At 37.9% G+C, this 14,537-nt stretch overlaps 1 protein-coding gene across 6 annotated transcripts in view; it reads right to left on the bottom strand.

Annotated features, from left to right (window-relative positions):
• LOC138320579 (uncharacterized) overlaps positions 1-14,537 on the bottom strand; it is a 63,378-nt gene that overhangs the window by 13,860 nt on the left and 34,981 nt on the right. For 4 of the 6 annotated variants that reach the window (XM_069263642.1, XM_069263645.1, XM_069263644.1 and 1 more), the window contains one exon: positions 10,295-10,390. In XM_069263642.1, the coding sequence (XP_069119743.1) occupies positions 10,295-10,390 (96 nt within the window). Of the gene's footprint in view, positions 1-8; positions 391-10,294; positions 10,391-11,409; positions 12,213-14,537 lie in introns of those variants that run through there. The other 2 variants (XM_069263648.1, XM_069263646.1) reach the window with 2 other exon arrangements.

Below are 14,537 nucleotides of genomic sequence, written 5' to 3'. Positions count from 1 at the left end.
TAACTCACCACGTGTACGAATTCAACAGAATCCGGGCAAGCTCCGCATTAGATGCGGCCTTTGTGTCTCCTTTTACTGCAAGCCATCTTTGACTTTCACTCCCAATAGATATCCTTGGGTGCTGCCGACTCCATTCTAATTTCCTCCTCTTTGTTTCCGATTCAGATACAATTTTTTGTCTGTGTCGCTTTCGTTCAGCCATTTCGTTTACTTTTAGTATGCATCAATGCGCATGCGCGAAACTCCGACAACCCAACAACAGCTTCATTTGCATATGAGCAGATTTCTGATAGTTGAGGTATACAGGTAGGCCTAAGGCATTTTGTTGACGAAGTGAGACTCGGTGTGAAAGATAGAACGATAGGAGATAATTACAAGTTAGGCTTGAGGCTTGCATAAAATAGATTTCATTTTTTAATAAATATAGATCAGAATGGACAAAAAAGTAATTACATTTTGAACATAGCTACTATTTTTTTTAATTATTTCATTTGCAAATAAATATAAACCAGCATGGATATTAAAAGTAACTAGAAATAGGTGAGCATATATATATAGCTACTATTTTAAAATTATTTCCACTCAAGTTCATCAGCAGCAAAATGTTATGTATTCTTGTACAAGTGTAAATAAAGCCATGTCCCATACCAGAAGCACTAGAATAATTAACTCATGACTAGAATGTTTTTCACCACATTTTTCACAGTGCATATTTTAATATATGTACAGTTCTCTATAACTTTAAATGCAGTAAATGAGGTGTAGCATCAGAATATGCAAACACATCGATTTGTCCATTCCCATACGGAAATCTGCTGTACCCAAGAGCTCATGAGCTTCATGTGACAAACTACCATGAAAACTAACATGATTTTGCACATGAGCTTAATTCTTACATGAGTTTTAACTTGTCGGCCTAAATGAGGTTAAAAGCTCGCATGATCAATGAGCTTTACAAAGCATGTGAGCTATAGAAAAGCTTTTATGAGAAATTTTAAAATAAATGTTTTTGCAAAAAAAAAAAAAAAAAAAAACCCCAATACAAATTGTCTTTTTGAATCCTTTTAAAATATTTTATTTGTTGATAAATCATAAGACTTTCATTCAATGATTCCATCTTTGTTTGCTGTCCACTCAAATCCACCATAATATGATGTCAGATGGACCAAAATACTATAATGAGCACAATTAGCCAGATCCGACATCATGGGTATAATAACTGTAATTAACTTCAATATTATTTTGTTTGTTTAAAGTTTAAAGATGCTCCACCGCTGACAAATGGTGTTTTGTCACTATCTAAAACAGGAGCAGACGATTTAGTAATTTTCATCGGTTACAAAAAATACTTACTTTACACCATTATCACCATTGAAAAGGTCGAGCTTCTAATTTTACTTAAAGTTAAACATATGAAAAATAATTATTTGCATCCCGAAAAAAATCCGTGGCACTATATCCTATATGGAATGAAGTACTGATTGCGCATGCACCAAAGGCAAAATAAATTATTTTATATTATTTTCTGTGTTAATTAGACATATATACACAAGATTAAACACCAATTATTGTTCAAATGATGAATATCATTTATGCTCTGTCAGCGGTGGAGCATCTTTAATATAGAATAACTGAAATAGGAGATAGTGCCAGCACCAGGCTTCAGCAGTTTGTTGCAGGCTTTAATATTTAAGTTTGTGTACTATCCTGAACTGAAATTATGTCAAAGATCAAGAGTGTACTGATGGTCATCATACATTCATATTTTAAACTGCAACTAACACGTTTACAATTATCAGACAAACCAATTGTTGCAAAATTTGACAGAATTAGAGTTTGGTTATTTAATTTGTAATTCATATAAGTTGCCCACAAACATTTATCCTCTAAGCTAACTGAGTATATCAATTACTTACCTGATTCATTAATGTTGAATCCAATAATAACTTTGCTTTCATATTCTATTTTGTATTATAAAATATACACATCTTTCACTTAAGCACTCAGTCCAAAACAATCAGTTAATGGTGAAAAATAAGGCAGAAACATATTTATAATACAGATCTATCATTAATGCATGTACAGCCACACCAATACCCCAACAAAAATGGCTCATAAACTAAAGTTAAAAATTGACAGGATGTTTTTTTTTCATTGGTTAACTAGCTAGGACCACTCTTCACAATGGAGATAGAAAAACAAAAAGCTCACATAAAATTTCTCATGTGCTAACATGGTAGCTTTTCAGTATTAAGACTTGTGTGTACCTTTGATTTTTCTAAGTTCAGATTGCTCACATGGTCTGCTAGCTTTCCAAAAATCATGTGAGCTTTTGTTAGTTTTCAGAAAGCTCATGTGCAAATCAGATGAGCTTTTCAATAGCTAACCTAAGCTCACATGGCTCACCTAATTTGCATAGGATTCTAACATCATTCTTGTGTGAAGCTCATGTGCTGCTCATGAGCTTCTCATGAGCTTTGGTTAGCTTTTTCTGTATGGTTTTCTGTATCTGTCCTTCAGCTGACTAAAGCGAGAGTCTATATGACAAAATTTCCTCTTCTTTCGTCTGGGTTTACCTCCAGTTGAAAATCGAATCATCTTCGCTTCATCAGTAGCTTGAATTTTCTTCAGCAGTTGGACAGCCACAAAGATATTTGGATGCACATAAATTTGTTCATCTTTAATGCTGTGCCATCCTTCAACATGATTGGTTGTTCTCAGGCCATCATTGTCTGAACTCTCCTGGACAAGAATAAAAGGTTCCATCTCAAAACACAATGGAAGAATCACAGAGTTGTACACCTATTTTATTGTGATAACGACAAAGACTTGTCACATATCAAAGTTCAGAGTAACAACATCCTCCTGTTTTTTGGTTTTTTTGCCTATCGAAAATGTCACTAACGTTATCCACATGCATGGACACGTGGTGGTGCTTATGTAACAGAGCCAAAACCTATTTTCGCAGGTTAAAAGGTTTTTTTAGAACACTAAGCTTCTTTCTGCTGTTGCCGTTGTTGGTGGCATGGTTGCTAAGATCTGAAGGATCTTGTTATATATAAATAGTATATAATAACTTCCCGCTTCCTACGGCCCTGACTCGTACTATCTGCAACTACTGGAGATCATTGACAGTTCAATAAAGGAAATTAAGTGAACGTTGTGTTCCTAGACTTAAGCAAGGCGTTCAACACGGTTCCCCATATAAGGTCAATGATAAGATGAAAGGCTATGATATAAGTTGTAGCATCGGGAGGTGGACTAGTGACTATATATCTACACGGTGGGTGAGAGTGATTAACGGTAATCGTTCAAGGTCAATCTACGCATCAAGTGGAGTCCCTCAAGGCAATGTGTTGGGACCTATCCTGTTCCTCATTTATGTAAATAAAATTACCTGTTAAAGTCAACAATAAGATAAAAAAAAAAGACAAAATGTTTGCCGATAATGCAAAATTGTTCTACATCAAACTCTTATCATCCAAGAGACACAGTGCATATCTGATATTTACTAATGTTTGTTTGTCTTTTTCTTTCCTTTTTGTACAGTGTAACACCAAGCACGGATGTGTTGTACGGAATAAGTAAGCTCCCCCAATGGAGTGGAGAACTTATTGTGTTTGCTCTGTTTCTTCTTCTTCTGGAAATGTTAACAGACTTCACACAATGCACGACGACGGACAAAAGACTATTGCAATAGGTCACCATGACCTATAACCTATGACTTATGGTCAGGTGACCTAATAAAAGCACCAGTTCTAGTTACAGCTTATTCAAATCGCTTTTCGTCCGTTAACATTTTTTGTTCCGCTATTTCTCAGAAAAGGCTGAAGGGATCTTTCTCAATTTCATTTGTAAATTCCCCCAAGGCCCTAGCTATTTGTGCACATTGCATTTTGGGAATGATCGGTCAACAAGACCGCCATCTTGGATTTTGATAGTTAAAGTTTGTTACAGCTATTTCTCAGAAAGTACTGAAGGAATCTCTATCAAATTTCACATGTAGGTTTCCCTAGGACTCTAGTTGTGTATATTGCATTTTCGGCCCGATTGGCCAAAAAGATGGCCGACAGGTAGCCATCTTATATTTGATAATTGAAGTTTGTTAGTGTTTTAAATCTAAGAAAGTACTGAAAGGATCTTTCTCAAATTTTATATGTAGTAAGATGTAGTATAAGTTTGAAAGCAGAGAAAAGATCCCTCTTTCCATTGTCAGATGTGCGGTAGATCATTCTTTGGTGGGCGCCAAGATCCCTCTTTTGGTGGGCGCCATGATCCCTCTTGGATCTCTTGTTATCTTTTATCAATTTAAAATGGCATTGTTATTGGTATGAACAAAAGTGGCGGATCGCCATTCACATTTGGTTTGTGGTAAATACCCGGCGTCTGGGATTCCTCCTTATTGAGAAGACATTACATTATTGAGAAGATCCTAGCTTACATAACCAATAATTGCCATAGAATGAATAAGTCTTATCAAGGTCATTCAAACAAGAACTACAATGACTATGGCCAACTAATACCCATGTTACCCCTTATTTATGAGCATGAAAACCCATGTTACTCCTTATTTATGAGATTAAAATCCAAGTGTTGTTTCCATAGTAACCATTGTGATCCCAAGCATTGCTGCCAAGATTCCTTGAAATTACTGTAGACAGAGATAGCTGGGGAAGGAGTGTAAGATAAAGCCATTATATTGTATCTTCTATTTCAGCATATACTTCAAAGGTTAAATTTCAGCTGGATGTTCTTACATATAAACTAGCTTACTTGCTCTTTGGACAGGTAATTAGGCCATTGCAAGTTATATATTAATCGGAACACTGCAAAATTATCTGTTTTAAGTTTTATCATATGTTGCAAAGATATACACCTTTTACAAAGATTGATTCATTAAAGTTGTATTTCTTGTAATTTTCATCATCACAAACTCTCATAAAACATACAATGTGTGAATATGGATGCTTATATATGTGATGGTTCAGATCCTTGAAAGCACCAATATACTATTGTCATAGCTGTAAATGTTGCATGAAATATCACACGTTTTGTAAGAACAGCCATGTTTCAAATTTCAGGTATTATCGGAAAACCGAGTTGCATCTCATACAGTTTGGATACTTCACGTGTTTAATAATTTCGCAAATAGGAACTTTATAAAAGTCAGTAAATATCGAAAGTTTATTACTAAAAGAGGTGGAGAAAAATATGTAGAACACTTTAAATACTTTTTCTATGCTAAAAATACTTCAAGTTACAGACCATACAACTTTAATGGGTAAAGCGATGTCAAATCTGTGATGCAATCTAAAACAGTCTTTATTTATGTATAAATACATCAACTTATTCTAGAATTTGTTCATACCTAACCAGAAGAGGAGAAAACATGTATAAGAATTTTTTAAACAACTAATAAGCTACTCTGGGCTATAACCTATATCCTAAAAGTCTCGCCTATCAAGAGGCCCACGGTCCTTACTAATCATTTGAAAATGCTGGCATGCAACAACAAGAGGCCCAGAGAGCCTGTATCGCTCACCTGGTTTTTTGCTATCCCAATTCAAATCCCAATCCTATAAGTATGCTACCATTGCATTATAAGTGCTCTTCCATTCTTAGTTGCAGAGAAGAAGTCATTTATATGGAAATAGCTAAATTAACCCCTTTTGACCCCACCCTTTAGGCTCCCGGGGGGTCAGCCCCATCATTTGCAAAATTTTGAATCCAAACCCTATAAGGATGCTACCATTGCATTATGGGTGCTATACCATGCTTAGTTGCAGAGAAGAAGTCATTTATATGGAAATAGCCAAATTGACCCCTTTTGGTCAGCCCTATCATTTGCACAATTTTGAATCCCCACACTATAAGGATGCAACCATTGTATTATGGGTGCTAGGGTCAGCCCCATCATTTGCACAATTTGGAATCCCCACCCTATAAGGATGCTACCATTGCATTATGGGTGCTATACCATGCTTAGTTGCAGAGAAGAAGTCATTTATATGGAAATTGACCACTTTTTACCCCGCCCCTCAGGCCCCCGGGGGTCAGCCCTATCATTTGCATAATTTGGGATCCCCACCCTATAAGGATGCTACCATTGCATTATGGGTGCTATACCATGCTTAGTTGCAGAGAAGAAGTCATTTATATGGAAATAGCCAAATTGACCCCTTTTGGTCAGCCCTATCATTTGCACATTTTTGAATCCCCACACTATAAGGATGCAACCATTGTATTATGGGTGCTAGGCTCAGCCCCATCATTTGCACAATTTGGAATCCCCACCCTATAAGGATGCTACCATTGCATTATGGGTGCTATACCATGCTTAGTTGCAGAGAAGAAGTCATTTATATGGAAAAAGCCAAATTGACCCCTTTTGACCCCGCCCATCAAGCCCCCAGGGGGGTCAGCCCTATCATTTGCACAATTTTGAATCCAGACCCTATAAAGATGCTACCATTGCATTATGGGTGCTATCCCATGCTTGGTTTCAGAGAAGAAGTCGTTTATATGGAAATAGCCAAATTGGCCCCTTTTGACCCCGCCCCTCAGGCCCCCCGCGGATCAGCCCCATCAATTGTACAATTTTGAATCCCCACCCTATAAGGATGCTACCATTGCATTATGGGTGCTATCCCATGCTTGGTTTCAGAGAAGAAGTCGTTTATATGGAAATAGCCAAATTGACCCCTTTTGACCCCGTCCCTCAGGCCCCCAGGGGATCAGCCCCATCATTTGTACAATTTTGAATCCCCACCCTATAAGGATACTACCATTGCATTATGAGTGCTATCTCTTGCTTAGTTTCAGAGAAGAAGTCGTTTTATGGAAATAGCCAAATTGACCCCTTTTGACCCCGCCCCTCAAGCCCCCAGGGGGGTCAGCCCTATCATTTGCACAATTTTGAATCCCCACCCTATAAGGATGCTACCATTGCATTATGGGTGCTATCCCATGCTTGGTTTCAGAGAAGAAGTCGTTTATATGGAAATAGCCAAATTGACCCCTTTTGGTCAGCCCTATCATTTGCACAATTTTGAATCCCCACACTATAAGGATGCAACCATTGTATTATGGGTGCTAGGCTCAGCCCCATCATTTGCACAATTTGGAATCCCCACCCTATAAGGATGCTACCAAATTGGCCCCTTTTGACCCCGCCCCTCAGGCCCCCCGCGGATCAGCCCCATCAATTGTACAATTTTGAATCCCCACCCTATAAGGATGCTACCATTGCATTATGGGTGCTATCCCATGCTTGGTTTCAGAGAAGAAGTCGTTTATATGGAAATAGCCAAATTGACCCCTTTTGACCCCGTCCCTCAGGCCCCCAGGGGATCAGCCCCATCATTTGTACAATTTTGAATCCCCACCCTATAAGGATACTACCATTGCATTATGAGTGCTATCTCTTGCTTAGTTTCAGAGAAGAAGTCGTTTTATGGAAATAGCCAAATTGACCCCTTTTGACCCCGCCCCTCAAGCCCCCAGGGGGGTCAGCCCTATCATTTGCACAATTTTGAATCCCCACCCTATAAGGATGCTACCATTGCATTATGGGTGCTATCCCATGCTTGGTTTCAGAGAAGAAGTCGTTTATATGGAAATAGCCAAATTGACCCCTTTTGGTCAGCCCTATCATTTGCACAATTTTGAATCCCCACACTATAAGGATGCAACCATTGTATTATGGGTGCTAGGCTCAGCCCCATCATTTGCACAATTTGGAATCCCCACCCTATAAGGATGCTACCATTGCATTATGGGTGCTATACCATGCTTAGTTGCAGAGAAGAATACATTTATATGGAAAATAGCCAAATTGACCCCTTTTGGCCCCGCCCCTCAGGCCTCCGGGGGATCAGCCCCATCATTTGTACAATTTTCAGTTAGTAGCCCATAAGGATGCTACCAGTCAAATTTTGTTGAAATCCGACCAGCGGTTATGGAGAAGAAGTCGATTGTTGACGGACGACGGACGCTGCGGTATCCCATAAGCTCACCTCGGTCCTTCGGACCAGGTGAGCTAATTAATAGGAAAAATGGTGATTTTGGCATTCATTTTGGACTTTGGACAGGGAAGGCAATGTTATTAGGTGTCTACATAAATACATAACAACACAGACTATCCTTCCTTTGCATTCTTTATACTCGGCACTAGTAAGATGGCATCCATGGCAGCCAACTTGGAATGTGGACCCAAAAATTAATTAGGCCAAAACATAACAACAACTGGTCAGAATGATCTCATGATCATTTCAGGCAAGTTTCTGTTAAATTATAGAAGAAACAAGAGATCCCAGAGGGATCTTGGCGCCCACCAAAGAATGATCTATGTCTGACAATGGAAAGAGGGATCTTTTCTCTGCTTTTCAAACTTTTGCAAACATACTATATATAAAATTTGAGACAGATCGCTTCAGTACTTCCTGAGAAACAGCAGTAACAAACTTCAACTATCAAAATCCAAGATGGCTCCTTGGCGGCCATCTTGATGATTGATCGGTCCCAAATCGAAATATGCACAACTAGGGCCCTAGGGGAACCTATATATGAAATTTAGACAGATTCATTCAATACTTTCTGAAAAATAGCGATAACAATCTTAAATATCAAAATCCAAGATGGCAGCCTGGCGGCCATTTTGTTGACCGATCGATCCAAAAACGCATTATGTACAACTAGAGCCCTAGGGGCACCTACATATGAAATTTGAGAAAGATCCCTTCAGTACTTTGTGAGATATAGCGATAACAATCTTTAACTATCAAAATCCAAGATGGCTGCCTGGCGGCCATCTTGTTGACCGATCGGTCCCAAAACGCAACATGCACAACTAGGACCCTAGGGGAACCTATATATGAAATTTGAGACAGATCCCTTCAGTACTTTCTGAGAAATAGCGATAACAAACTTTAACTATCAAAATCCAAGATGGCTGCCTGGCGGCCATCTTGATGACCGATTGGTCCCAAAATGCAACATGCACAACTAGGGCCCTAGGGGAACCTACATGTGAAATTTGAGACAGATCCCTTCAGTACTTTCTGAGAAATAGCGATAACAAACTTTAAGTATCAAAATCCAAGATGGCTGCCTGGCGGCCATCTTGTTGACCGATTGGTCCTAAAATTCAATATGCACAACTAGGGCCCTAGGGGAACCTACATATGAAATACGAGACAGATCCCTTCAGTACTTTCTGAGAAATAGCGATAACAAGAATTGTTAACGGACGGACGGACGGACGGACGGAAGGACGGACGGACGGACGGACGGACGGAAGGACGGACGGAAGGACGGACGACGGACCACGGACAAAAAGCGATTTGAATAGCCCACCATCTGATGATGGTGGGCTAAAAAAGTTGAAGAAGTTTGAAATGTGTTTTCAAGATGACAACTGTGGTGGCCATCTTGAATTTCAGATTGACCCATTAAAATTAGCACATCGTAAGGACCATGCCAAGACAATTTCAGACAAGTTTCAGCTATAAGAAGTTGAGATGTTCAAATGTGTTTTCAAGATGGTAGTCACAATCCTGGGGCATCCAAGTTTTATTTTAAATTGACCAAAAAATAATAGATTAGTGTATTTGGTTGGGGCCATATCAGGTTTCCGGACAAGTTTCTGCTAAATCTTAGAACATGATAGCAACAATTACCTGTGTTTCAGATTTTTACTGCTGACAATACAGTAGTTTTAAAAAAGGTGTTTTATCATTGTTGTCCGTTTATTATCCCATTAATATGATTTATTATATAGTTTTGCTAATATAATAATTAACAAGAGACCCATGGGTTTGCACAATACAACACTTCAAAAGAATGTAGTAGTGGCAAACAATTAAAGCAAAACAAAGTAACTCTTTTAATAGAATTTATCAGGTTCTGCCATATTTGATGAATTAGACCAAGAATGAAGGTCATGGTCATTCATCTAAATAAACACTGTGTCCCTTCATGTTAACATGCTATAAGTCCAATATCAGGTGTGATCTTGCATTCACATAACACTTTATCCTAACATGTCACAAGATTAATATCAGGTCTCCAGGCCTCTTAGTTATTCACAAGAAGTTGTTTAAAGGTTTTATCCTATTTCACCTCTGTGACCTTGAATGGAGGTCAAGGTCATTCTTTTGAACCAACTTAGTAGCCCTTTATGCCAGCATGTCACAGGCCCAATATGAGTACCCTGGGACTTTTGGTTCTTGAAAAGAAGTTGTTTAAATATTTTAGTTAGTGTTGGGTCTATGAGTCGTTCCTAATATTTACGCACCTGATATTGTATGATTCAGACTCAGAACAACTGTTTGTAGATTCCTCTATCGATGCATCTCTAGATCTATTCATATCCATCTTCTCTACACCATACCTATAATGATGGAAAAGAAAATGTTTTTTATATTTTATACCATTAATATTGCAATCACAACTTATGAAACAAGAGGCCCAATGGGCCGTAACGTTCATCTAACTATTAATCAGACTATATATGTATATATATATATTATAGTAGAACTGAAGTACACAGTAACCCTTAGCTAAATAAACTTCATTCATTTCCCATTCTTTTCACAGTTTTATTCTGAACAGTGGTTTTACAGTGTTTTTCAAGTTATCACTTTTAGGTCAGATAACTGCCATTGTGGCTCTATGCAGTTAAAGTCCAGTTATTTCCCAGTTACCATTTAATATACTTTACTTTCACAGTTGTTTAGCAGTTATTTGCTATTTTATGCAAATGAGATTTTCCAGTTTTGTGACCTCACAGAAAACTGGTAAAAAACCGGTTCTGGAATGGCAGAAATTATCAGTACCAGTATACCAGTTTATGATGTCATAATAACTGTAAATAAACTGGTCTAGGATGGAAGCATTGATGATAAGAATAACTGGAAAATAACTGCTATAAAACCTGTGATTATAACCCAGGTGGTGAGAAGGGGGAGGGGAAGGAGGCTGGGGGAGGAAAAAGAATGTGAGAAGTAACTGTAAACTATGCAGACACTCTAATCAGGTCAACTTTGAGGTCCTAGGATTTACCGTATTTTTGCGCGTATAGTGCGCACCCGCGTATAGTGCGCAGGTACGTTTTTGAGTTTTATTTTAGAAAAAAAAAATTTACAAAAAAAATCTCAGTTTTTGTATCTTCGTTCACAACATTTTGCATTGCCTCCAAACACTTTTGAAGAACAAAATCAAACGGTTCCTATTGTTTATCAGTGCTTAAAACAACTTTCTGTTCATTAAAATTAACTGGCGAGAGGAGTTTGACACGATGATTGACACTTTGTTTACACAACGGCAGGCCTAGTTAGCTTGTGAATTGCCGGTGACACTATAATGAGGATATCAACAACGATGTTTTTACAATCAAATAATTAACCATACCTTGTGTAATTCCAAGTGGTATCAATCAAGTCTATTGTGTATCTGTTCGGCATTTAGATTTAATCATTGTCCAAGATATTAGCTGGAAAGCCGACCGAGTAGGCTAATCAACCACAGGTGGCCGCCATATTTGATTACTGACTGCACGCTTCCGTATTCTCAATTATTTCAATTAGTATTGAAATCAGGATGATATCCTACAGAACCATTTCAAAAGATAGTAATAAGAGTAAATTTTACAGTCATGCCATCATTTATAGTGCCGATTGGTCAGTGTTAATGTAAGAAGGTTTTAGTTTCGTATTTAATTTGCTGGCTCTGCATGTGGGATTACACTCACTTCCGTAAACATTTGCAAGTTCAAAAGTTTTCACATGCTGGAGAAACATATTTATAAGGTAATCTGTCTAATGTGACGAATTAATTACACACTTATACATCGTTTCAAGCTCCAGGCTATATTCATTTAGCCATTTAGATTTGGAGATATCTTACTGAAGATTCACGATCGTAACATGAATCCGGTCATGAACACACGTGCTCTCAAAACGGACTTTCAAGGAATTAAAGATAAAAATTTCAAGATATGTTTTCCTTTTATATTGAATATATGCATTGACTTAAAGATCCAAGTATTTAATCATAATTATTTCACGACAACGTGTACAAAATGTTACTGCATAGCTCGGACCTGCCGGTCGGTGATCATGACCCAGGACCTGGCCATACCTTGTACCTGCGTATAGTGCGCACCCCCAACTTTTCACTTGATAAATTATGAAAAAAAGTGCGCACTATACGCGCAAAAATACGGTAGTAAAATAGCTAGAGGGTATGGTGAACTAAAGAGATGCCTAACATCATTAAATCGAAAAATTCAAATTTAAAATCATTCCTTTAATAGTATACACAAAGCTATATATTGTATATCAATTTATAGCCTACCGGTATAACTTTTTCACATGTTATATATATTAGGTACTTTCTTATACAAATTTAACATATGTTAGGGCCACATAATCAACCGTGCATACCATATCATACAAACCCAGAAACAACAGAATCCATTGAAGTAAATCCCAGAGTGAAGGCTCCATCACCAAATATGTTACACATATAATTCACTTTAAGTTGTTTCAAAATAAGTTAATTGCATTCTACATACTTATATTGAACAATTCATCCAATTGAAATTCACTTCAAAATATCACAAAACAATAGATACAAATTTAGAACACTTTCATCATTTCCTGAAAACTTCAACAGTTGCAGGCAATTCCATTTTCTTTTCTTAATCAAAGAACCTTTTCTTGAACAATTTAAGGATCTGTGCTCAGAAGAATATGTTGCAGATGAAGGCTGTCCCATATATCATGTACATGCAGCCACAGCAAACTAACATTCAAAATGAGAGGAAGTTGCTTTCCATTGGACAATATATTCAGATTGAGGCTCAAATTTGCCCCCACTCCACCCCCTCCCATATCCCCCACTCCTTTCAAATTCTTCCTGTGGGCTTGACCTATGTCCTGCTGTGGCTATGTACACAAGTACTGTTGATGGTAGCATTTGATAACTGGTTAAAGAGAAGATATATCAGAAACGGTTATCTACAAGAACTGTTTCAGAATAAAACTGGTAAATAACTGGTATTTTGATACAGTGATATTCCAGTTATCTAACAAGAGATCCCAGAGGGATCTTGGCGCCCACCAAAGAATGATCTATGTCTGACAACAGAAAGAGGGATCTTTTCCCTGCTTTTCAAACTTTTACTGCACATACTATATATGAAACTTGAGAAAGATCCTTTCAGTACTTTCTGAGATATGTAGCAGTAACAAACTTCAATATCAAAATCCAAGATGGCTACCTGTCGATCATCTTGCTGACCGATAAGTCCGAAAATGCACTAGACCCCTTCAGGAACCTGCACATGAAATTTGAGAAATATCCCTTCAGTACTTTCTGGGAAATAGCGGTAACAAACTTTAACTATCAAAATCAAAGATGGCCACCGGTCGGCCATCTTGTTGACCGATTGGTCCAAAAATGCAATATGCACAACTAGGGCCCTAGGGGAACCTACATCTGAAATTTGAGACAGATCCCTTCAGTACTTTCTGAGAAATAGTGGTAACAAACTTAAACTATCAAAATCCAAGATGGCCGCCAGTCAGCCATCCTGATGACCGATTGGTCCCAAAATGCAATATGCACAACTAGGGCCCTAGGGGAACCTACATGTGAAATTTGAGAAAGATCCCTTCAGTACTTTCTGAGAAATAGCGGTAACAAGAATTGTTAACGGACGGACGGACGGACGACGGACCATGGACGAAAGGCGATTTGAAAAGCCCACCATCTGATGATGGTAGGCTAAAAACTGCATTTTGAATAGAAATTTTTCAGCAGTTAAAACATGGTTTTCAGAAAACTGTCTTTTAACTGTACACACAAAACTGGTATAAAGAAATGTGAGGAAAGAAAACCGGAAAATGAATGGTAAATGAACTGGGATTTAACCGGAATATCACTGGTAAATTCACAGTAACTTTTGCTAAGGGAAGTTGTTTAAATATGTTGGCCTATTTTATATCTATGGTCAGGGTCATTCATTTTTATTTTGTGCCTTTCATCCAAGCATGTTACAGCCCCAATATCAGCTCCCTAGGCCTCTTATTACTTATTGACAAGAAGTTGTTATTTTAGTCATTTTGACCTGTATGACCTTGAATGAAGGTCAAGGTTAATCTATAGGTGTTTAGCACGCTGGTAAGTCAAAGACCCACTATAGACTAATATATAGATATATTATTAGTTATATAGACAGTTACTGATCCCCTATAAAGGCATAGAGGGTCAGTTAGATTTATAGGGGGCGAGGGCGTAGCCAGAGCCTCCTATACTTCTTACTGACCCTCTATGCCTTTATAGGGGGTCAGTAACTGACAATATAACTAATTTATCACATCGAGGACAATTTATTTGTTTCATTAGATCTTCTTCCCCATTTGTTTTCTCAAGAATCTGAAATCAAACCTGAAGTATGCTGGCAAAGTATACAAACAATCGCCACTTTTAAAATACATGTATTTGGCTTACAGTGCTAATTATTGCCTACATAT

Source organism: Argopecten irradians, chromosome 4, assembly GCF_041381155.1.
Source record: "Argopecten irradians isolate NY chromosome 4, Ai_NY, whole genome shotgun sequence".
Classification (NCBI taxonomy): domain Eukaryota; kingdom Metazoa; phylum Mollusca; class Bivalvia; order Pectinida; family Pectinidae; genus Argopecten; species Argopecten irradians.
Note: the sequence above shows the minus strand (reverse complement) of the source record. Positions and strands in the feature narration are given on the sequence as shown.